At 41.6% G+C, this 26,345-nt stretch overlaps 1 protein-coding gene across 1 annotated transcript; it reads right to left on the bottom strand.

Moving 5' to 3' along the window:
* Nucleotides 1-12,501: 12,501 nt before the first annotated feature.
* FZD4 (frizzled class receptor 4) lies at nucleotides 12,502-23,882 on the bottom strand. The gene is given in 3 exon segments (XM_020993732.2): nucleotides 12,502-19,287; nucleotides 19,290-20,172; nucleotides 23,475-23,882. Coding segments are annotated over 3 exon segments (1,632 nt in total). The 5' UTR covers nucleotides 23,781-23,882; the 3' UTR covers nucleotides 12,502-18,844.
* Between the last annotated feature and the right edge of the window lie 2,463 nt (nucleotides 23,883-26,345).

Below are 26,345 nucleotides of genomic sequence, written 5' to 3' on the forward strand. Positions count from 1 at the left end.
CCAGTATAAGAAAGTTATTCTTTAAGGAGTTAAAAAAAAAGCAGCTTAGCTTGATATATTTATGTACCCTCTCTGCAAGGCCTCCCATTTTTTATTCTCCCTTAAAATGTAAATAAATTATCCCTAGGAGATGGGTTGGGCCCTAGAAAACATTAATCATAGTCAGAAAAGAAGGGTTTTGCTGAGCAAGATGCAAGTCTAGCATTTTGTGCACAGATAATTTGGATTTGTAAGCATTCCCAGCATTCAGGAACTCTTGAAAGGGGTGCATTTGTTTCCAGTTAAAACAGAAACAAATTACAGTCATTAATGGGCTTTTCTTTTCTGTATGTGCCCAGGAATACTGTCTAGAAAATGTTCCACACTAGGGGACCACTAGGTGTCAGGGAATCCTTGTTTAATAGCAAGTGACTCTCGGGCACAGATATGTGTCTCAGGAAAGACTTTACTACGGGCTTACTCAGCAAGGATAAAAAGAAAATGTTCAAAACCACTTTTCTGAGCTAGAGCATGTCTCTTGTCCACTAAATCAGTTTCCACGTAAAAGAAGAATTAGTTTTAGCTTACGTGGCTCCAGAGAACAGAACTGGAAGCAAGGGCTAGAAGAATAGGGAGATTTCAGTTCAGCAAAAATAAAAAATTTCCCAACAATAGAAGTCATCCAGTAGTAGAATGGGTTGCCACAAAAGGTAGTGAGTTCCCCATAACTGGAAGTATTGAAGCAGAGAAAAGGGATGTCATATAGAAGATTCATCCTTCAGGTAGGGGTTGGACAGGATGATTTCTTCGGGCCCTGCCATTGTTAAGATTCTATGACTTTGTGTTTAGGGCTGAAACACAATTAAAAATATTGGGAGGGGGAGATATGGGAAGGCAAGGGCAGGAGTGGAGAGGTGAAGACTGTCCCAAGTATCTTGAAGGAAATTTTGTCTCAACTGCTTTACTCTCACAGAAATAAACTTTGCAACTATTTGCATTTATTTTTGAAAGAGGATGTTATTCCTGCTGCAGAATAAGTCCAGGAAATGGGTGAAGCACTCAGGAAATTAGCCAAATACTGATGTAAATCCAAGTGGAAGGCCTGTTGTGTTTTTTTTTTAAAGGAAAAAGAAAATTGGAAACGGTACTCACCCTTATTCAGACTCTTGTGTAGAATTCCAGATTTCAAAGGGAGAAAGAATAGGGTAAGGAAAAAAGGCTTGTGTCCACTTAGTCATCCAGTTAGGGCCTCCTGATTACTGTAGCTAACGAGTAAACTGTGTCAAGAAATAAAATCTGGTTGGAAGATAAAACAAGGATTAAGTTTGAACTAAAATAAGACTCTTACTATGGAATTTGAATCAGCTATTCTTGGAGGTATGTCTTGATCAGAAATTCTGAATCTGGAAAGAACTGTGGTGGTTTCTTAGTGCTAGATAAACAACTAAAAACTAATCCTTTCCCCCAGGACCCTGTCACCTACAAGCACTGACAAATGGTACCATTCTGACCTACAGAGTGGAAGGTTGAGTCACAGGCTAGGGTAAACCCAATAGCTCTAGGGGTCATTGGCTGCTCAGTGGAGCAATCTATGGCTGCACTCTATGCAAACTAAGTTGTGATTTATACAACATTCAGAGGGTTGAAGGCATAACTATCAGGTATCCCTCCGGACAAGCAAAAAGCTCTTTGTCCCCCAAAGAGGTGGCATCTTAGAAAGTGAAAATTTGGCTTGGTATACCACAGAGAACTGTAGGAACTGACTCCTATTGGGAATACCCCAAGGAATGAATGAACCTTTATCTTCCCCCAAGAGACATCAAACTTTCATTGATCCAGAATCTAAACAACTCCAAAATGTATTGTTATTATGGTCATTATAAATTATAATAATGATACTGGTGAATGACATAGGGAAGCCTATTAATCACTGTTTTAGGTCTCACTGAATGTTTATATTGGCAGTACGGTTAAATAAAGTGATATTTATAGGTGTATCTGTCAAAGAATCTTGCACAATTTTAAGATGGATTTAACAAGGATTCACCTTGTTAGAAAAGAGCCTCCAGAAGTGGTTCTTAACCTTTTTTGTGTTGTGAGCCTCTATGGCAGTGTGGTGAAGCTTCTGAATTATTTCTCAGAATAATGGTTTTAAATACATCAAAATACATAGGATTACAAAGGAATTCTATTATATTGAAATACAGTTATTAAAAAAAATTTTAAGTCCCTGGATCCCAAAATTAAGAATCCTGGATTTAAAGGCCACATTTTACTCTATGGAATCAAATATTTTTCAGCAAAATATAGACACTGAGCTTTTCTTTTTTCTGAACTTTTCAGTTACTTCTCTGTTAGTGAAGGTGTGCTTTGCTAAAGAGAATTGTATGCTATTACAATCATTATTGGAATTATTGTCATTATTCTTATTTATAACATGCTTAATGATCCCCACACTTGTATATAGTGAGTGCTTAATAAATGCTTATTAAATTGAATTACAAAATTCTTTCACATACATTATTTCAGGCTAGTATTATCCTTTCCCCCCTTTTTTCTCTTTCTTTCTTTTCTTTTTTTTCTTTTCTTTTTTTTACATATGAGGAAGTTGAAGATAAGACGGTTCATGTGAAGGTGAAGTCCAAGATCACACAGCTACTAAATCCACAAATGACGGAATTTTCTTTTCCCTTAATAAGAATCCATCAGTCAACAAATATTTATTGAGCAGGTACTATGTACATAATAAGTAAATACTCTGACCCTAGAGATATAGAGAGACATATAAAAAGTAACTTCCATGTCTTGTCCTAGGATCAATATAGATTCATCCTAATCTCCTTGCACCTTTTACATCTGTAATCCTAAATAGCAATGGCTGAGATTTATAAGGATGATCCAGGACCATTGTAAGAGTCTAAAGGCACTTCTGAATCATCGTAGAAAGGTTCAATTTACTTGCAATATATTTTGTGTCAAAGGGACTGTTTGTAAGGTAACAAAAAATAACAAAGGTAATTAGCACTGAAAAGGGAACCAAGACACCCAACCCAATAGAGAGAGACAAAGTCCTGACTCTCTGTATTCTTCACAAGCTTTGGGACCTCTGACAATAAGAACAAATCATGTTGGTATGGTACTTTAAGGTTTCAAAAGCACTTTCTATATAATCATAATGCAAAGTAGGTTGTGCAAAGACAACTACTTGAATTTAACAGAGGAGAAAATTGAGGCTCATGGGCACGTCTATGGTCACACCGAAAATTTCAGTCACCAGAATTCAAATTCTGATCACCTTCCTCTCATCATATTCTAGCTTGTATGATAGTCACTTGTGCATCTATCTTATTCTCCCTCTACTGAATTACAAACTACTCAAGGGCAGTGACCATACTTTTTCTTCCCTATATTTCTAGTACCTCGAAGTGGTAGATTCAGTGTTCTTTCACTCAATGCTGCCTCTTACCTAAGTTTCATTTCCTTATTTGTAAAATGAAGTGAAAGAAGTTCAAGAGAAGATAAAAATAAGCAGGGCAATTTTGTTACTCTGATGTTTGATGGAGATGCATGTTTTTAAAACTACCTGTACCTTACAGAAGTTGCAGTTTCATAAGGAAGGTATTGCCCCTTTCATGTTTTCATAGAAAGCAGTTTGGTGCTAAAAGAAGGGGAAAAAAATTACTTTTGAATAATGAAAAAAACAACTACGTTAACCTGTAAAGGATTTAAGTTGCTGTCCCTTTCATAAAGGAACAGTTTGGTGCCTGAAAGGAGTACAAAAAGAACTTTATTCAGTCTAATAAAAAACTGCTAAAAATCTAGATAGGGTAATGCTTCTCTTATATGTGAATAGTTTGTTGGTTTAAATGGGCAGACATTTTTATTTATTAAAAACTGATAAAAATCAAGTTTTTAAAAATGGAGTTGTCAGGGCACAGAATATAAGATTGGATTTCTTTGGAGACCATAGAATGCTTGGGGGCAGCTAGGTGGTACAGTGGATAGAGCACCGGCCCTGAAGTCAGGAGGATCTGAGTTCAAATCCGGCCTCAACCAAACACTTGACACTTACTAGCTGTGTGACCCTGGGCAAGTCACTTAACCCCAATTACCTAAAAAAAAAAAGAGAGAGAGAGAGACTATAGAATGCTGGGCACTTCAGGACATCATGGTCGCTTAGCTCATTTGCATATAACTCTTAAAAGATTTCATTGTAAAACTCACAAAATGAAAACTCATATTACTGTAGGATGATTAAATAATGATGGTTTATTTCATAGGGGAGAGTCAGTGAGTTTTTATCTCATAAGTGAAAGCTGACCGGGAAGTTTACTTTAAGCAGCTGAAAATAGAGAGTGAAGATGAAAGAACCTGGCCACTGCAGTTTGAAGAAATAGCAATGGGTAAAAGACCTCTTCTGTTGGAGCTATGTGAAAAAGTGACTGACAGAGCAGTCAGCTAACAAAAGGATTCATCTAGTTGATTCCTAATGGGTTAGATATCATCTAAACCCCATTGGACAGGAGCTTCAGAATCAGCTACTGCCCTTCAGTACCACCTAGAATTTGAAAGAGTTGAAGCCTCTCTGAAATGCATATTGCTCTCTGCTGATATTTCTGAGGGGAAATGGATTTTGCAGTAATTAGTAGAAAGGTCTAATTGCTAAAAACTCATTGGATGATGCAGCATCCTGGCTGGCTGAGCTTATCTGCATTGCCCAGAGACAGCCAGTCTGATGAGCTTTGTAGTTCTCTGGCTTAAAGGGAACTACTAGATCAATTAAGAGAATAATATTTTCTAGGCACCCTCTTAACAGAGAGTGTAAGTGAAGCAGCAGCTGCTGCTGCTGTGGGAGCTCTCAAACCAGAGTTGGTAAGGGGATCAGACCCTTGGTCAGACAGAGATTACAGGGGAGCCTTTGCTAACACTGGGTGTAACTGGCACTGATGGGCAAATCTATTACACATAAGCAGTTCTGGGTTGCAGTTCCAGGACAGAGAGGAGAGCTTGTGATCAGTCACAAGGAAGGGGACACCCTGGCTACAGTTCCAGGACCAAGGGGAGCACTAGTACTTGTGGCTGTAGGGGAGCAGGGGCCCTTCTTGGATACCAGAGTACAGACCAGGAGAGCAGTGACTACCCTTCTTCCATAACACCACCACTTTGGAAGCACCAAGAACTTGAACTAGCTTTGAAAACAGCAGCAGAAAAAAAAAAAAAAACCTTGAAGGTTGGCACAAGTGAACACAGCCCAACTTTCACATAAAGTTCAAAATGAAAAAAATAGGCTGGAAAAAAAATGAACAAACAGCAAAAAAGGAACCTGTCTATAAAAAGCTATTACAAAGACAGGGAAGACCAAAAAACATTTAGAAGAAGACAACAATGTGAAAACAGCTACAAGTAAAGTCACAAAGAAAAATACTAATTGGACAAAAGGCCAGCAAAAATTCAGGGAAAAGTTAAAGAAAAAAATGAGGGTGTAGAGGGAAAAAATGGGGAAAGAAATGAGAGTGATGCAAGAAAATTATGAAAAATGAATTAACAATTTAGGAAAAGAAACAGAAAAAATACTGAAGAAAATACCACACTTAAAAAACAGAATTGGCCTAATGGGGAAAAAGGCACAACAATTCACTGAAGAAAAGAACTCCTTTAAAAGCAGAATAGCCAAATGGAAAAAGAGGTACAAATGCTCACTGAAGAAAATAATTTCTTAAAAATTAGAGTTGGATAAATGGAAACTAATAATTCCATGAGACTTCAAGAAACAATAAAGCAAAGTCTAAAGAATGAAAAAAGATAATAAAGAAGAAAATGAGAACCATCTCATCAAAAAAAAGAAACCCAACTGATATTCCAGAAGAGATCAAGGAGAGAGAATTTAAGAATAATTGGGTTACTGGAAAGCCATAATCAAAAAAGCTCCTCAACATCATTTTCAAGAAATTATCAAGGAAAACTGGCCCAATATCTTGGATCTAGAGGAAAAAATAGAAATTGAAAGAATTTACTGATCACCTTCTAAAAGAGATCCCAAAATGAAAACTCCCAGGAATATTATAGCCAAATTACTTAGCTCCCAGGTCAAGAAGAAAATATTGCAAGCAACTAGAAAGAAACAATTTAAATATCATGAAGCTACAGTTAGGATAAGACAAAATTTAGCAACTTTCACCTTAAAGGAATGGAGGGCTTGGAATATGATATTCCAGAAGGCAAAGGAGCTAAGATTACAATCAAGAATAATCTACCCAGCAAAATCAAGTATAATCCTTCAGAGTAAAAAAAAATAGATATTTAAAGAAATAGAGGACTTTCAAGCATTCCTGATGAAAAGACCAGAACCGAATAGAAAATTTGACATTCGAACAGAAGACTTGAGAGAAGCATAAAAAGGTAAACGTGAAAGAATAATCACAAGGGATTCAATAAGGTTAAACTGTTTACATTCCAATGTGGGAATATGATATACATGCAACTTCTAAGAACTTTATCCTTATTAGGGAAGTTAGGAGGAGTAGACAGAGGGCATAAGTGTGAGTCAATTATGTTGGGATGACCTCAAAAAAATATGTGGAGATGAGAAAGAAGAATGCACTGGGAGAAAGGGAAAGGGAGCGGTAGAGTGGGGAAAATTTCCTCACATAAAAAAGGCACACAAGGAAGAGATTTTATGGGGGAGGGGAGAAGGGAAAATAGGAATATTAATGCACTCTTGGTGGAGTGATGAGTTGATCCAACCATTCTGGAGAACAATCTGGAACTATGCCCAAAGGGATTTAAAACTGTGGATATCCTTTGATCCAGCTATACAACTACTAGGCCTGTACCCCAAACAGATCAAAGAAAAGGGAAAAGGATCTATAGATACAAAAATATTTATAGCAGCTCTTTTTGTGGTGGGAAGGAATTAGAAATTGAGGGGATCAAATTTGATATATTTATATATATATGTATATATATATATAATATATATATGTATGTATATGTATATATTTATACACACATATACACATATGTATGTATAGGTATATATATTGTATATATGTATGAATTTACATGCTACTTTGAAAACTTTAAAATACTAAATAAATGCTAGTTATAATAATAACAATTAGGATCTGAACTCAAGTCATCCAAGTCAGCCCTTTGTTAACTATTTTATCTAGTTGCCTCTAATGTCATTATTGTGAATGGTTGATTTTGTATGAATGGAAGTACACCAGTGGAGGCTAAAGGGCTAAAGTGGAGAGGAAGAAGAGTATGTTCCCCCATTACAAGGTTACACCTAGGATCCTAAGAGAGTTTGAATGTGGATAGCGGTGGTCTTTCTCTGGGAACCTTGACCTGCCTCGGTTAGGAAAGGTTAGAGAGATCCAGCCAACCCAGAGAGTCAGTAGAAGTCCATATGCTCTATGTGAGGGAGATGAGATGCTACTGTCACCCTACACATATTACATCTGTACACCTTTTGTTTTGTGCCTCTTTTTTTATTTTTTTTTTTTGTATCATCTTCAGCTCGTCACTCATTCACCGTACATAGCTAACCAATTGTCAAATCTGATCATTTTTATCTCCACAATATCCACAATACCTGTTCTTTCTACTTACCCAAACACCAACCTAGCTCAGGCCTTCTCTGCCTGTCACCTGGGCAACTAATTGGTCTTTTTGCCTCAAATCTCTTCCCATTCTAATCAATGCGCCACACAATGGCCAAAGTGGCCAAAGATTTTCCTAAAAGTGATCTGACCATGTCATTCCCCTATTCTATAAACTTCAGGGGCTCCCTATTACCTCTAAGATCAAATATAAATTACACAACCTGGCCCCAACCTACTTTTGTAGGTTCTTTAGACTTTATTCTAAAAATGTTGTAATCTATCCAAACTGGCCTTCTTTCTTTTCCTGAGACGCATAACTCTATATTCCATCTACTTGTCTTTGTACTGCTTGAACCCTATTCCTGGAATACACTTGTTCTCCCCTTCACCTCTCAGAGTCCCTACTTTTCCTCAAGGCTCAGTTCAAAGGTTATTTTCTACATGAAAACTTTTCTGACTCCCCAGCTGCTAGTTCCTTACTCCCAAAATTATCTCCTATATATTTTGTATATATCTATGTTGGTACATGTTGTCTCTCATAACTAGATTGTAAGATTCTTGAGGACAAAGAGTATTCCATTTTAGACTTTGCGCTTTGCACATAACAAGCACTTAATGAATGCTTGTTATGTGAGAATATAAACTCCTTGAAGGCAGAGATCTTTCTTTCTTCTTGGATGGGTATTCCCAACACTTAGTACAGAACATTTTGTTGTTATTTAGTCATTTTTCAGTTGTGTCCAACTCTATGTGACCCTATCTGGGATTTTCTTGGCAAAGATACAGGAATGATTTACCTTTTCCTTCTCCAGTTCATGTTATAGATAAGGAAACTGAGGCAAACAGGGTTAAGTGAGTTGTCCAGGGTCATACAGTTAGTAAGTGTTTGAGGGCATATTTGAACTCAGGAATATGAGTCTTCCTGACTTCAGGGTCTGTGCTCTATCTGCTGTAACACCTAACTGCCCCACCTAGCTCATAGTGATTAATAAATGCTTCTTGATTGACAGATTGATATTCTTTGTATATTAGAAGGTTTGTTGATAAATGTTAAGTTCATAATAAAATTTTTTAAAATATTTATTTAGTCAGATCAATGTAAAAAACCAAATGAATGAATGAATGAGCCAATAAATGAACACAGGATCACATAGCTATTCCTAGCATTATTATTAATTAATCAATATTATTAATGAATCCTATCAGATCCAGGATTTGAATGCTGATTTCTGCTGACTCTAAGTAAAAGGTTTTGTCCAATAGACCTGGTACTCATGATCCTATATTCTTTTTAAATTCCCCAATCCTTACTCAATACTCTGGGTTCTCTCAATATTTATTGGAAGGAGGAGGAAGAAGAGAAAAAAGTACCAATTAAGAAAAGCCGCCTGCAAAGCACATCAACACTGGAAACTAGTCAGAGAAGCATCAAATCTTAATAGTGATCATCAATTTTAGTCCCATCATTGCACAGAGGAGAAAACTAAGGCCCTTAAAAGCTAAGTGACTTGTCCAAGGTCACACATCTCATTAATGGCACCCTGTAACTGTTTTTGAAGCTTAAGTTTGAGTCTCTAGAAGTATTAGTGTGACACCACTTTTCCAGAGAATACTGGCAATTAAAAAAACACTTGGCCTGACCCTGTCATCCACTTCCTATGCAGTGGCCAAATCCATCAGTCACCGTTCCTGTTTCCCCATCTGTGAGGTATGGCTGTGCAGTAATTATCCTGACATGCCTGGAGTTTTGTATGGCACTAATAAAACTGAGAGGGGAAAGGGGAGGGGGAAGTAAGTGCATTCTCAGGCCCTAAAGGAAATCAAGTCGTGCTTACAGAAACTCGGGCAGTGGGCCTAAAGGAAAATCAGGCAGCAGACAGAAAGGAAGTTTGAAAATTCATCATTACACTCTCTTCCCATTCACTGATGAGATCTGTGCCAGTGCGGGGTGCTTAGAATGCATTCTCCTAACAATAGGATGCTGGAATTGGAAGATAATTTCATTCAACTCCCATTTTGCAGATGAGAAAACTGGCATCTTTTAAATGGTTATGCAGGTAGTCTAAGGTTATGCAGGCAGTAAGCAACAGACCCCAGATTTAAACCCACGTCAACCTAACACCAAAGTCAGCATTCTTTCCACTGCTCCAAACTTCCTCAAATGACCACAGAATGCAGAACCTTAGGTAGGCGGGCCCTTCTTTTATATAATTTGTTTGTTTGTTTTGTTTGGCTGGTTTGTTGTTGTTGTTGTTGTTGTTGTTGTTTTTGGCTAGGCAATGGGGTTAAGTGATTTGCCCAGGGTTACACAGCTAGTGAGTGTCAAATGTCTGAGGCTGGATTTGAACTCAGGTCTTCCCTAAATTCAGAGTTGGTGCTCTATCCACTGTGCCATCTAGCTGCCCCTACACATTCTCTTCTTTTCCCCAGAACGTGGAAGTAGGATGGAAAAGGGGAAGGGGAAGGGAGGGAATAAGTACCTACTATGTGCCAGAAACAGTGCCAGACTAAGAGCTTTACAATCATTATTTCATTTGCTCTTCACAATCCTAGGAGATAATTATCATACCCATTTTTCAGCTGAAGAAACACAGTCAGAAGTCAAGTGACTTGCCCAATGTCATACTGCAAATAAGTGTCAAAAGCCAGATTTGAATTCAAGTCTTCTAGACTCCTAGACCAGCACTATTCACTTAGCCACATAAGTTATCTCAATGGGTGAGGATCAGTAGGATATTCCTGCCCTACTCCTTCTGCTAGTGGAGGATAGACATAGGGAAAAAGCCTTCCCCTTTGACTGGTTCTTGTCCACTCTTCCTGTCACACCCAATCCCCATCACCCCTTCCCTCCTCCACCCATCCTTAGCCCAGGCACTGAGGCAGAAACATCCAATATATCCAGTAGACATATGGACTAGCCATATATCTAAGGACTTACACCAGTCTGAATGCCCAAGAGCAGCAGTATCAGCAGCAAACACCAGCCTTTTAAGGTTATTCCAGAATTTGTCACTCATGATAACTTGTCTTTAAACATATGAAGAGCTGTCAAATGGAAGAGGAATGAGATGTACTCAGTGTAGCTTCAAATGAAAGAAATGGAACCAAATAGGTGGAAGCTACAGGGAAACTGATTTTGGCTTGATATAAAGATTAACTTCCTAAGGATTAGAGCTGTTCCACTGTGAATTGTCTTGTCTAGGGAGGGAATGAGTTCCACATCACAGAAGATTTTCAGACTACAGTAACCACTCATTCAAGAATGCTGTCAAGTGGAGTCAACCACTAGGCAGGGAGTTAGACCAGATGAATTCTTGAGGCCTCTTCTATCTCTGGGATGTGAAGACTCATTAAGGTGCCTACCAAAGAAACTGGGTATCTTCCCAGATCTCAATGTTATTCTTATTATTTTTAATTAATTGCAGACTCAGCTTCTCTTTTTTAATCAATTCATGGGCATTACATAAGAAAGCAATGAAACAAGAGGTGTCATATCACTTAAAGGGAAGAGTCTAGAAGTTGTGTTATTGTTTAGCTGTTTTCGGTCACATCCAACTTTTCATGATCTCTTTTGAGGTTTTTGTGGAGTGGTTTTTCCATTTCCTTCTCCAACTCATTTTACAGATAAGGAAACTGAGGCAAACAAAGTTAAGTGACTCATCCACAGTCATGCTGCTAGTGTCTGAGGCTGGATTTGAAGTCAAGTCTTCCTGACTTCAGGCCCTGAACTCTACCCACTGAACCACCCAGCTGTGTCCTTTATAGTTGAATAGGATCAGTTGAATGAACAGCCTAACAGCGGGCTCTAACAGCCATTCAGGGTGGCTTTGAGCAATGCTCAGATTGTAAGCAAGGCCAGGTGGCAAAGGAAATGCAAGAGCTGATATCTGGGAATGTTGGATAGCCAGAACAATCAAGATTTGTGTATGTTTTGGGTTATGTCTCATTCTACATGATCTGGACAGTCAGGTTTCTACTATAGCTCAATCCTCCCCTCCACTTCGTACAAAGGAGCCAACTTTTCCCTTTTCTCACTTTCTCTCCTTGAGTATCAAGAAGAGATTACTGTCCAATAGTACCCAGCCTATGTATTGACTGACTCAACACTCTTTACTGATGCTTTTAAAATTGTATTATTGCAGTGATTTCCTATTCCTTGGGAAAGCAAATATACATACAACACAACTTGTGTAGCTTAAAGAAAAATATTGCAAAAGAAAATGTGAAGTTATATAGAAAATGAAGGAACAAATCTTTTTTAAGACCCTGGGACATGGAAGATGCAAAGATAGTCATGAGGACTGACATTTTTCTTAACTTTATTTTTCCTCAGGTTTTTTGTCTGCATTTTCTTTCACAACATGACTAATATGGAAATATGTTTTGCATGGCTACACATGTATAACCTTTATCAAATTGCTTGCCTGCTCAATAATAAGGGAGGAGAGGGAAGATGGGAAAGAATTTGGAACTCAAAATTGTAAAAAAAAAAAAAATGAAGATTAAAATTGTTTTTACATGTAATTAGGAAAAAATACTCAAATTCAAAAATAACAAAGTGAAGTAAGCAGAGCCAGAAAACAACATATACAATAAGTACAACAACAAAACAAAATTGAATACTGTGACACTATAATGAGCAAGAATGATCCCAAAGAGGAGATCTGAGAATGCATCTTCTTTTTCCCTTCTTTGCAAAGGTGGGAGACTGTAAGTGTGAAATACTACGTATTGTCAGACTCGATCATGTTTCATTAAGTTTTGTTGAAATTTTTTTCTTCTTTGTAATAAGAAAGCCTCGAGAATGGGGATGGGGAGGCAGGGTAAATAAATACTGGGAAATGTCAGTGACAAATACACAAGATAGCAAGAAAAATGTTAAAAGAAAAAAGATATTCCTTATTCACACAAGGGCTAATAAACAAAACTTTATTCTCCTTTGATACAAAAATTAAATAGCAAAGTTTCTTTTGTACAGTGATAAATTAGAAATTTACAGTACGTACATCAATGCAGATCTGCTTTTGTACATCGTAAAAAACATCAGTGTCCATTGTCTTTGAAGTTCAGAAATTCATTCAGGACATGTTTAATAGACTATGATCCTGGTACCTCTATGTCCAACATCTCAGAACCTTCACCGGTTGGCCTCCAGATGGCCGGCAACAGGGTGGGAAGAGGGGCTATAAGAGCTGGCTGCAATGCCATGTACAGTAGGGCTAGTCACATTTCAGCTGTTCCCTCTTCTAAATGCGGTCAATACTCAAAGCACTTTCCTTCAAAGGAGCTCAAGGGCCTTTAGTGTTGATACTCCTGGAACCTCACTCACAACATGCCTGTGAGGTAGGTGGGAGCCAGGCAATACCCACAGGTAGAGACTCTGGCAGTGAGTGGTTTAAGTGACTGACCTACACCTAAGTGCAATAACTGAGTGAATCATTAATTCACTCAGCAAATGTGAAATGAGAAAGCACCTTCCGTTTACAGCACTTCAGTGACAGGTGCTGAGGAAGACATGATCTCAGCCTTCACAGACTTTACAATCAAGCAGTAGAATGTCAACAATGGATGGGGAATGAAAATATTTCTGAAACAAAGACCACCTGAAAGCAAAAATAGCCCTTCATTGACCAGAAACTCTCTTCTTCAAAATAGAGAGAGGACAGATGAACACAGCAATGAAGAAACCAAACGCACTAAGTCTACCTAAATGCCACATTGAATGATGGTGGTGATTTTGAACACTGTAGAAGACCAGGGAGAAATTCAAGCATAATGGAAATAAATGGATTTGAGCTAAGCCTCTCTACTTGAGGCCTACCTTGAATCAATACTGCAGACTCTGCCAATTCGAAAAGGAAAAAGAAAAAAGAGAAGCTTAAATGGGGCCCAAGTCACTGCCATCAGGGCCAGTTAGCCTTAGCAAAAGAAAGCATTACAGCAGGACCTTTGTTACAACACCACCCTCAAGGGCCTACTTCACGCTGTGTAAATTATGTTACCCAAGTGGCTGGCAGGAAGTAGAGCTAACCAGATTGGCTGAGAAAATATTCTAGTGAAATCAAATAAATGCCACTGCTTTAAAAAAAAAAAAGGCAGTATATTCACTCCCTGGTCAAGCAAAGGGTTCTCTTGGCAGCTGTAAAGAATCCCTATCTTGGGTCTAAGGAGGGGATAGCATAGGCCTTTTTCCAGGCAAGCTACAAACCCAAGTTAGGGGCCTGGGCCCAAGCACAAGAAAGAAAAGAATAAGCAATTTGCCAAGGAGCAATAAAGCATGAATATTTAAATCAAAAGCCCTCTCTAACATGCCTGCTATAGCACAGAACAATAATAATAATAATAGTAACTGAGATTTACATATGGCTTTAAAATTTGTAAAGCACTTTACATGCATTATATATCATTTGAACCTCACAAGTAGGTACTAGAGGTATTATTATTATTTCCATTTTGCAGATGAGAACACTGAGGCTCAGCCAGGCGAAGTGACTCGATCACACTCAGACACAGCTAGTACCCAAGGCAGGAGGCGACCTCGGGCTTTCCTGACTCCAGCTCTAGCATTCTCTCTACAATTCCATATAGCACGCATGCAGTGTACAGAAGTTTGTGCTAGACTCTTCTTCCAGCTCTGGATTTCACAGCTCCTCTACCCTACAGAAGCACTGAAGCTGCCATTTCTACAAGCAGCCTAAGGTTGCACCATATTTTCATGCTTTGGCAGTGGCTCCTATGAAAAAGATTATAGGCTCACAGATACGGAACTGGAAATGTTCTCAGTGATTATCTCAAAATCAAATAGAAATGGGGCCCACTAAAATCTATGTCAGGATCCCTGCAGGCCTGAATACTGACTTAGAAAAACACATACTAAAGTGGGCTGCACTTTGACACCTCTGATCTAGTCCATCTCCCCCATGATAGGATGTGGGAACTGAGGCCTACAGAAGGGAAGAAGTGGCAGGATTGGAGGACATGATGTCATTCTCTTAATAGTAACGAAGTCTGAGGATCTGGATGCCAAGAATACCGAACAGGGTGCCAGATTTGGAGTCTGGAAGACTTAGGTTAAAATCCGGCTTTTACCCGATTTTAGGCAAGTAACTTAACCTCTATGTGCCTCAGTTCCCATATCTGTAAAATGAAAGAGTTGAACTCAATGGCTTTTAAGGTTTCCTTCCAAATCAAAATCTAGATCTCCAGTGTAGGGGAGAATCTATGAGAAGATATCAGAAGAAAGGCAACTCACGGAAATGAAGCTTTCTCCCCACCCCACCCCTTTGTCCAGTTCCAGGACACCTGAGCAAGCTGCTAACCTAGCAGCAGTCCGAGAGCACAGAAAATGGGTCAGCATTAGAGAAAAGGACGTGAATCAAGTCCAGCCAGACTACCTTGCTTGCCCAAACAGACTCCACAGTAATTCATTTTATTCTGCCCTGAAATTCATCCTGGCCTAAGGAAGAGGAGGGGTGGAAGAGGGAAGGGAAGAAGTTCAGCAGAGATTTGAGAATACCCTGGTTTAATGGTTTAGTAGATTCTCATATGAAAGTGGATGAAGAGGCTTTGGTTTTTATAGCTAAATTCTCCAGCTGCCAAAGAGTCTTCCCAGAAGTGACAGATGACAACCTCTCCCAAGTTCCAAAGGAAGAAAAGCAGTCTTGGCTTTTTGCCAGGGAAGATGCTGCCCCAACATTAATCAAGATAAGCCACAGTGAATCCCAATACAGAGGAAAAGAAATGGAATTGCCTGCCAGTGGAATTACCTTCCCCCTCAGACCTGTACTCACAAAGTACTTCGTTTGCAATTGTACGATGCATTTACCATGTAATACTGTATATTAAAGCCATCTGGATTTGTCTTCTTCCCCCAGCAGAGGCCAGGGGCCACACCTTATCCAAACTTTCTATCTCCCCTGTAGATGCTTAATTTAATCGAAAAGGAGGGCAAAGGATACCTGGCCTTCCTGAAACCAACAGAGATGGATCCCAGCTTTGCAAAAGAAGGCCGTTTGCATAACGGTCTACAAATTTCCCTGCAGAGTTGCTGTTGCTTCTCCCCCTGCCATGCCCATGCACCTACATTAGGGAGTAATCTTAAAAAAAGAAGAAGAAATCACTCAGGGAGATGAGAGTGAGTGCCAAGAGTGGAAGGCTACACTTGCCTTACTGGACTAAAAGCCTATGGAACACATGGATGGGCTTTCAGGGAGACTCCACTCCACTTTGTAAAGTGGACAAAGCAGTTCAACAGACCCAAACGAGGCCAGAATTAAGCAATCCCATGGTGAAAACCCCTGACAGTAGAATAAAAAATGAATGTGTGCACCTTTGTGTCCACAGAGTTGTATACATAGTAGGCATTCTTTGGGTTCAAATGCCAAATGGGATAGAGGTGCTTCAAAGCAGATATAAACTGGCTGAGTCTCTGGCTACAGCAAAAAGCCAACTAATACACTGTGGAAAACACAGATGCAAACATCATTCCACCAAATTCCTCTGCCTACTCTTAGCCTAGAACCTATATACTTGAGAAAAATATTTTTAATAACTGCATTGCAATATAATTTGTTGTAATATACTAATATATTGCAATATAATTTGTTTCCTCGGTAATCCTGTATCTTTTACATTTTGTATTTAAAATCATTATTCTGAAAAGGGGTCCATAGGCTTTCCCTAACTGCTGCCAGAGGGATGGGTTCGTGCTGCAGAACAGGTTAAGAATGCCCACTCTCAGTCTTAAATATATCATTCATTTGAAAGACAGCAGGAGGAAAACTTGGCACGGTGATCTACACGGTCAGAGTCTCAACTCAGCTAGCAGAGGTGACCACTACTGACTGTGGACATTTTTACCGTAGAAGGCAAGAGACTTGATGAGCAGTGTGGCATGTCAGCACCTAGCAAATGACCAACACTCCAGCATGTGAAAGCTGGTCTCCTGACTTTCCCACTCAAGTATTCTCTCCTACTGGATTAGACTGCCCAAGTCACAAGATCACTGAAATGTTAGGATTAAAAGAGTTATAAAATCCAGAACTATTAACAGCCAGGCATCCATATTAAGCCTCAGTTAAGTCATTCTCCCTCCTGAGTAGTTCTTCCTCCTTTCCCTGGGCCAGATTTGATGCACAACTCCCTAGGCACTGGAGTAGAGCGTGAGTAAGGGCAGATTCTGCCCCTGTGCAAGCATTTGGTGGCCCTGGAAATTTATGGGAAATGTCTGCGTGCAGAACAGGGAGTTCAAGGTTTACATTCTACATGCAATACAGTCTCTGATTTAAGCTAAGCTGATTCACACCAGCCTTGTCAGGGATCCTTTCTCAACCCCCTAGAATCCTGACTGATCATACCAGTCACAGTGTTCAATACTTGACAGAAGCAAGCAATAAAAGGAGCAGCTTATCACCAAAATCTGGCCACTTATTTGGAGTTCTGAGACTCTACATGCATTTCTATATAAAGCAGAGGGGCCAGGGCTTTCCTACTTAAAGAACATAGTTTGTTTAAAAAAAAAAGATGAATGAACCTATGATATGCCATTGCTAAGTAGGGGCTACATCTAAGGCTGGTTATGAATTGGATGGAAAGGATCAAAAGTATGCCCAGTAATGGCAAACACTGCATTTGCTGCAGACTAGGAGCCTAAAGAAGGTCTTAGGCAGGTTAATGCTTGGGACAGCTACATTTTCAAAAGTACTGCTATTTTCCAGAAGCTGCTAAAGAGCTCTCCTTCAATTTGAAGCAAATTTTCAAACAGTCCAAAGCATGGGGCCAGTCAACAATGGGGCAATTAAGACCTGTGAGTTCTCAGCGCTAGGCAGGTTTATATGGTTTACACTATGTCCCCTGCTAACCAAACAAGGTCCTTGCTGGAAGTCAGGAGATTCATTAAGCACCATATAAATACTTCAGGCCATGCTGCCTCTGAGGGAGCCAACAAGAGCCATCGCCAATTACTAGGAAACAATTGTGCACCAAGGAGTTGGATTTGCTCCTTTCAGATCCCTTTACAGAAGGGAAAATGTCTCCATTGTTGAATGGAGGAGACCAGACTCTTGATAACATTCTTACATTTTTTTTAAAAATGCGCTATCATTCTGAGAATGCAAGCTGACCATAGCTTAAAGTCAGGCAGGGGACTATGTCATGGTCGGAGAATGTGCTTTTAATTGTAATTGACACACACAAATTACACAGTTAATCTGTGTGAACACAAAGTTGCCAAGAAACTTAACATTTTAGTCCTTCCAGACTGGCGTCTGCAGAGATGCAATCACACAAAGTAAAATATATTAAGTCTTAATTGCTCAATTGCAATGGGTCTCTGGGGTGTGTAAGGTAAGTAGACTTGGTAAATCTCATTTTTCTCTGAATTAAGTGATTGTCAGAAAGTGAAATCACCCTTAATTCCCCATTCCCCTACCCCCTTGGTCATGCTGTATTTTTTTAATTAGCATAAAGATATGCATGTAAGTCATTAATGCAAAATGTGAGGTGCAGAGGAGTGGAAGACTAACATCCTGGAACAGAAGGAGATACCGAAATAAGGTTTTTTGTTTTGTTTCATTTTGTTTTTTAACCTACAAGAAAAATCCACTGGACCTCTATGCGCTTTTTACACGTCGTCCAAACAATCCTATTTCATGACAAAGACAATGAAATATTTTTACATCACCATTGGGGGTATGATTGGCACAGCTCTGAGGAGCAAACTGGGCACCATGGAAAATGTTTAAGTTATGCTGTAAACACCTTTGAGAAAACCAAACTAGAAAACCCTTGTAACACTTCTCTGAACTCAACATTTCCAGTGTTTATTGGTTGGGTTACTATTTGAAAGACCCAGTTAGTATCCGAAATCTTGAAGGGTTTGAAAAGCTAATCTTTCTCCTTGCAAGTTACAAAACATAGCTCTGATAACTGCTGATCATGTAGGGGGCAGCAACTTTGCCACTGAAGCTGCAGGGTTTGTATACAATGTCAGGGCTACAACCTGCTAAAGTGAACAGCAATTTCATTTTTCACAGCTTTGAAAGCCTCTATTGGCCTTTCTATTTGGGAGAACGCCACTGCTGGCAGCAGAAATGCTGTAAGGTTACATGTTTGGGGCTCTTTGTTTTTTAACATGTGTTGGGTACTCATACATACGAGCCTTGTTCAAATGGAGTTATTGCATAAAACGGTTGGGGGGGGTGCACATTTCTACCAAAATGCAAACATTTCCCCCTTTGGGGCTTGCAAGTTGGCTGTGTTTATACTACAGTTTCATTTCCTTTCCCGGGCTTTACCCAACCATCTCCCCTTTTCTCTCGTTTTACCTTCCCTGAGTTCACCAGTCTGTTGGAGCATTTCTGCCACGTGTGGAGTGTCTTAGCAGACCATATCCACATGCCAGAAGTAATCCCCACCAACAAAGACATAAAGATTTTCAGCATCTCGACTGCCATGTTAGAATCATCTGCTGAATAGAGGAAGAGAGTCCAGTTGGAGATCTCATAGAAATAGCAAGCAATCACACACGTGGCAGGCACTGTATATAACACCGAGAAGACTCCAATTTTGACCATCAGCCTTTCTAGCTTGTCCGTTTTTGTCCCATCTTTCTGGAGATTGGATCGGATTTTGAATAAGGCCACCAAGCCAGCAGCAATAAATAATGTTCCAATTACCAGGTAAGTGAAGAGTGGCGCAACACAAAACCTGTGAGCGCATCCAAGTTCTGGTTTCCAACATAGCACAGGCCTGTAAGTTCATCAGCATCGACCAGTCTCATGATCAAGATGACAATGGTTTTCACTGCTGGGATCGCCCAGGCTGCAATGTGGAAATAAGAGCTGTGCATTTCAATGGCCTCATGACCCCATTTAAGACCTGCTGCCAAGAACCAAGTGAGTGTCAGAATAACCCACCAGATGGAGCTGGCCATCCCAAAGAAGTACATCAGTAAGAAAATTATAGCACATCCTGTGTTCTTAAGACCTTCTTGGATGAGAACTGGTTCTGCTGCCTCTTCAAAATCGCAGGATATCCTTTCCCTGCCCACGGTCAGCCTTACAATATAAGCAATGCTATAAATATTGTAGCACATACTGAGAAAGATGATGGGACGCTCGGGGTAAGAAAACCTGGATGAATCAATCAGGAAGGTTAACACTGTGAAGGCTGTTGATATGAAGCACAGGCTGGCCCACATAGCCATCCAGATATCAGTGAACTCCTTGGCTGACCTGCTGTATAAGCCAGCATCATAGCCACACTTCAGGACACAGTTCAGGCTTCTTTTCACCCAAATGTATTGATCCGAATGCGTGCCCATGGTATGACATTCTTCGCCAGGCTGAATGGGTGTCTTATGGGGTAGGGGAACTTCTTCATCACCTGGGCCTTCCATGCACATATGGTTATGATCATTCTGTGGGGGGAATTTGCTGCAGTTGAGGCTGTCTGGCCAGGCGAATCCAAATTCCTTCAGAACAGGTTCACACCTCCTCTTGACTGAAAGGCACATACCTCCACATGGGCCAATGGGGATGTTGATCTTCTCTGTGCACATTGGCACATACACAGAACAAAGGAAGAACTAGATAAGTAATGAAATAGAAGAAAACAATTATATTTGGCTTGACCTATACACCAGTGAGCAGAATTCAGGCAACATATGTTTGTTTTCAGAATGGCTCATATTTGTATTTTAATTTTATCTCTTAAGGTAGAATAATGGAGCAGGAAGGAACCTTAGAAATAAATAGCCTGGTTCAACACCTTCATTATACAGATGAGGAAGCTGAGTCCCAGAGGGTAACTTTCCTGGCTAATAAACAGCACAGGCAGAACTTGATTACAAATTCAGAGCCCTCTCCATACCACGTCACTTCCCCAAATAGCACAAAAATAATGCATTCTCCCAAAGTAATGACATCCCTAGTTTAGCTCATGCACTTCTTTGCAGTAGAAAGAGGCACGGATTAGTGAGTAGACTCTGGACTTGGAATCAGCAGACCTAGAGTCTGATCCCTGGGTCCTGGCTTAGCTACTTACTAACTTGTGCAAACATGAGCAAATCATTTACCTTTGGTGAGCCCTGGTTTCCTCCTATGAGAAACAGGGATAGTATTTGCATTATCTAGCCCAGAGGGTTGTGGCAAAGATTAAATTAGATAATAGTTACAGAAACCATCCATGTAAACCCACAGAACTTGGGAGCCAAAAGAGACCTTAGAAATCAGTTTAGTCCAACTTCCTGTTTCTACAGATGAGGAAACTGAGGCCAGAGAAGCGAACTTACTGGCTAGTCAATGGCAGAGCCAGGACTCAAATGCAGCTCTCCTGACTCCAAGTCTAGTACTCCAACAATGCTTTAAAAACATATTATTATTACTATTATTGTTATTATTATTATTATTATTCTAGTAGAACAAAGAAAATTTGGGGACATGATTACACAATCCATTTTAGAACAATATATAAGTAAAAGCCAAGCCACTCTAACTCATCTTTGGCTCCCATTTGAAAGAGTCAATGATAATCTATTTTTCTGTAGCACTTTATGGTTTTAAAACCACAGCTCTTATGACTACCCTTCGAGGGAGGCCATGCAAGATTTATTAATCCTATTTTGTAAATGAAGAAACTGGAGCTCAGAGAGGTTAGCAGACCTGGCCAAGGTTACACAGAGCTGGGCTTCAAGCCCAGTTAGCCCAATTCCAAGCCCTTCATTCTTGCCACTATACCCTTTCTATCTTGCCACATACCAGTCACTTAATGCTTGTTAGTGATTGATATATCCCTCTGTCTAAATTATGTTGGCTATTATTGGACAGAGATATTTGACTTCCTACCACATCATTATTTCCCGCAGAGTAAAATGAAATGATCTGCTTTGTGCCCCACACTTCCCAATCCCCACATCCCTCTCTTCCTCAACCATTTGCAATGAAATAGATATTTTGATATAAGCCTCAAACCATTATGCAGTGGAGACATTTTTGGACCTATGTACAGGACTGAAACCTAGGACTTCTGTCACTGAAACTCTTTCATAAATGAGTATTCTAAAAACCCCATCCAAAAGCCCTAAAAATTTTGCTGTCACCAATGAGAGTATGGTCCCTGTCCTCAACTTGTCCAGCCCTGATAAACAGTCTCCATGGCTCCTTACAGATGTTGTCTGTGAAGGCTACAGTTACAAGTGACTGTTTTCCAGCATGAACAGAGAGCCAGTCCTGTCCTTCAAACCACTTGGCCACTTCCCCAGCATACATGTAATTAAAAATACATATCCCTGTGGAAGCGTTTTCCTCCAGCAAAATCATCACTGAGGTCAGGCTATGTGTTGTTTCCAAAATAAGTGCTGGAGGATCACTTCTTAAGCCCATATAAACTGTCTTTTAAGCCAACTCCAAAGTTCTGAATTTCCCAAAAGCAGAAAGCTTGTTCTGTGGTAAAGACAACTCAACAGGGAAGAGGACTGACCCAAATATCTCTTTAAATGTAAATCTTGGCTTAAATTCATTTTTTAAATTACTTCTGTGAAAAAAAAAACTATACACATCATCATTTGAGTGCCTCTTTTTGAGCAAAGTGGTCAGGGGTTCTTATTCTCCCTTCTGTAGATTTCAACTTGGATGGGAGAAAAATGTATATCTCTACGTCATATCTGCATGTCTCTGTTTCCTTCGTAATTGTACATACATAAAAACATTATTCTGACAATGGGTCCACAGGCTTCACCAGACTGCCAAAGGTGTCCATGGCACAAAAAAGAGTTAAGAACTTCTGCTCTATGGAGGTGAACTCAATAAAGAGATAATAGCTTCTTGCTTCCTTATCTGTAGATGTTATACTCCAGAGGCTAGAGCTCTCTGGAGCTTTCTGTCCTGACACCTATTATTAGGATCACAGGATCTGGGGCTGGGAGGGAGCTTTACAATCTACCCCACACATTTGACAAATGAGGAGACAAAGAAGGTAAGTAATTTACCATTCCTATCTAAGGGAGTGATCTCCTAACTAGTAAGTGGCACAGCTGGAATTCGAACCCAGATGATCTGACTCCCAACGTGGTCTTCTTATATATTAAGTAAACGTGAGCATATGACCTGCTCTAGCTTATTCTGCTGCCCATTTCACCACTTCCATCTTTTCACAAGTGGTTTCCTTCTCCTTTAACTAAATCCTTCCTGAGGCTGAGGAAGGTCTAGGCATCTCCAGTCCCTTGCAATGTGGGAAACTATCAGAGGGCAACAGGATTTGTATCTCGAAGCAACCTGGTGAATGTCAACTCCTGCGGTTAGTACTGAAGAAAAGAGAATTAAAATAAACGGGGTGACAATTTATTTAACTGACTCACATGAATTGTGAAGAGTTTCTATTTTAAATATAAAATAGAAAAGGGGGTGTAGAGAAGGAGGAGTCCACTAACCCTTACGTTCAGTTCGATGCTGCAGCTGGCTAGGGTGACAGGCACTCTCTTGCACCAATCCACCAAACGGTGACCCCCTAATCTCTGGCTGAGATAACAGTCTCCAGTCCTTCCCTCCCTCTGCTTCTCCGGGATTAGGGGCTTGGCCAGACAGGGGTGAGAAAGGGAGAGAAACATTAGGGCGGGGTGCAAGAGAGGGTTCTTTAACAGGCCAGATGACTTACACAATATTTGGCTTTCAGTCTCTGAGAAGGGGGAGTAAAGGGGGAGTCACTTTTCATCCAGACTTTTACCCTTCCCTTCAGGCTGCAGAGGCAGGGGCTCGATCTGGCGAGACATCCAAAGTGGGAACGTTTGAGACCTAGCCTCTGTTCAGTGCCAGGCGTTGGAGGGGAGGTTGGGGGGAAGGGTTTTTGGGCACGAGTGGGGACGGGTAGGGAATCGGGAGGATCAGTGCCCACCTGTAGCTGGCTGGAGCAGCCGTACTGGATGAGCGGGGTAAAGGTAGTGAGCTGCAGCTCGGCGTCGGTCTGCAGCTCGTGCCCCACTAAGTTGGGCATCTTGGTCACGTTGTACCCCAGGTTCTGGCACATCGAGATCCGAATGGGGTCGCAGCGCCTCTCCTCTTCGTCCCCAAAAGCCCGCGCCTGCCCCAGCAGCAGCAGCAGCAGCGGCAGCAGCGGCGGCAGCGGCGGCAGCGGAGGGAGGCTGAAGCAGACACCGCCGGACGCCCTCGGGACCCTCAGTCCCAGGACCCGCCGAGCCATGGCCAGGGCCAGGGGGAAGGGGAGAAGAAGGAGGAGGAGGAGGCGGCGGCGGCGGCGGCAGCGGCGGCGGCAGCGGCGGCTCCTGCCGCTGGCCCAGACACCCCCAGTTTGCAAGAAGAGCCGGCAGGCGAGGTAGGGGAGGCGGCCCCCACTCCGGGGTGACTGGAGCAAGAGAGCCGAAGCAAGAAGTGGGAGAGAGAGAGAGAGGAGCAGGAGGACAGTGGCTACCTCCTTGGGCAGCTGCAAACGGCTGTGCAGGGTATCAAATGCCCCGGCCCCCGGCGGAGGGGGGGACTCCCGGGGTCATGGCTGCAAGCCGCAGCCACCCCGGCTCCGGGATCTTAGGTTCTCGTGCTCCGCTCCGCGTCTAGCTTCGCTGGGCTGCTCCGCGCAGCGATACGCCGCCCCTGCCCTGGACCAAGCTCCACAAGGCTCTCCCAGCCCAGAGCCCTTGGCCAGGCGCTGTTTTTGCGAGGCGGTGGCTGGGACTTGACGGACTGCGGGCAGCTCCAATGGGACGGCGCCGCCGACCTGGGAAAGGTGGGGTTTGCAGGGAGGGGGGGGTGCTAGACAGAGAGAGGGGCGGAGCGACTGGGCTGCTAGTAGAAGGGTCAGTCCCCGCCACCCCCTCCCTCCCACCCTTTCCCCAGCGCTCCGCCTCCCTACTCTTTCCTCCCACCCGGAGCGCGGGGCTCTGCAGGGACCAGGCGGGGATGGAGCGGAGTCGCTCCGTCCCCACCGGCCCCTCCCCCTCCAGTCCCAAATACACACTCCTCTCCCAGGTGGGAAGTGCTTGGGTCTCTCCTCCCCACCTCCTTCTTCGCTTCTTCTTCCAGCTGTCAACTCTAGCCCACTAACTCTTTCCACTCCTTCATCACTCTCTCCCCCGCTCCCCCCCAAAAAAACTCCTTAGCGGTCTGGATAAGTCTTGAGACCCTTCTTAGACCCTACTAAGTTGCCTCCACAGCTCGGAATCCTCTTTCCATAACTGACGGCCTAAGCCCGCGGGGTGGGGTAAGGGTGGGGGTGGAGGGTGGGAAGTCGAGGAGTTTGGGGGGATGGGGAAAGAGAGAGAGAAGCAAGACTGGGGAAGCAAGACCCGCCGAAGATCTTGCTCTCTGATTTCCTAAATATATGAAATGAAATTCCACAGGGGGACCCAAAAGGAAATGAGACCGGGACGCTCTGTGCTTCTCTGCCCGCCGCCCTTCCTGTCTAGGGGACATGATTTCTAAATAAGGCTGGGGGAGGGAGAGGGGATGCTTGACCTGTGCAAAGAGGGCGATGTTTCCATCTAGGAGGAAGGGAAAAAATATTAAATCTCAGCTTCCAGTACTCCATCTCCCAGTCTCTAAGCCCCAAACGTAATAGTAGGCTCCCCTTTCTTTCTCATCTGTTCTCTTCAAGTTAATAATAATGATAATAATAATAACTCGCCTTTATATAGCGTTTTCGGCTTTACAAAGTGCTTTGCTTATTACACTATAAATCAGTGAGGTGTAATGGAAAGCGTGCTGTATCTGCTGTAAGGAGACCTAGCTTGGAATGCTGCTGAAGGCTTTGACACCAGCAGTATGATCATGGGCACAAAGCTTAAACCTGTAGGAGCCTCAGTTTAGGGGGTGGGGGGTTAATCATACTTGTACTTGGTACCTCAAAGGATTATGGGAGGTGGGGGGAAGGGCCTTACAAACCCTAAAGTGCAATGTAAATATGTATGTTGTGCCTCATTTCTAAAGTCAAGTCAAATAGGCAGGGCCTACTAAGGGCTAGAAACAGTGCTAAGCGCTGAGAGTATAAGTAGAAAAGCAGAAACAGCTCCCGGACCACAGAGAGTTCACATTCTAATTAGGGAGATCACATGCAAATAATTAGTTATCATTTAACTATTAAATGGAGGTCGGAACAAAAACTCCTACCATAGCCTCTCTTTTATAGAAGATGCAGAATCCCAGTCATCTCTTCATTTGCTGCTGGCTCAGCTTGGTTTCAACTCCAACAATCCCCTACCGAGTCTCCCACCCCCACCCCTGCCCTTTCAGCTTCTTTTTGCTGTCTTCCCTCTCTAGGTTGCAGAGCACCTAGGTAGTCAAGTGGATAGAGGCAATCGCCTGGAGTCGTCTTCATTAGTTCAAATCTGGCCTCAGACACTAGTTGTGTGAGTCTGGGCAATTCACTTAACCCTGTTTGCCTCCGTTTCCTCATCTGTAAAATAAGATACAGAAGGAAATGGCAAAGCACTCCATTATCTTTACCAAGAAAGGGTCTGGAAGTGTCCAACACTGGACTAAACAACAACGAACATTAGATTGTAAGCTCCTGGATGGCAGGGACAGTTTTTATTTTTCTAATTTGTATCCCCAGCCCTTAGCACAGTGCTTGGCTATAGTAAGCACCTAATAAATGTTTATCATATCGGTATCGGTATCATTTAGCCACCCCCACCTCATTTTACAGAGGAGCAATTTGAGGCCCACAGTTCTATAATAACTTGCCCAAGGTCACCTAGATGTTTAGGACTGGAACAAAGGAATCTAAAACATAAATGGTGACTTGACATACATG

The sequence above is a fragment of the Phascolarctos cinereus genome, unplaced genomic scaffold (genome assembly GCF_003287225.1).
Source record: "Phascolarctos cinereus isolate Bilbo 61053 unplaced genomic scaffold, phaCin_HiC Scaffold_726;HRSCAF=1367, whole genome shotgun sequence".
Taxonomy (NCBI): domain Eukaryota; kingdom Metazoa; phylum Chordata; class Mammalia; order Diprotodontia; family Phascolarctidae; genus Phascolarctos; species Phascolarctos cinereus.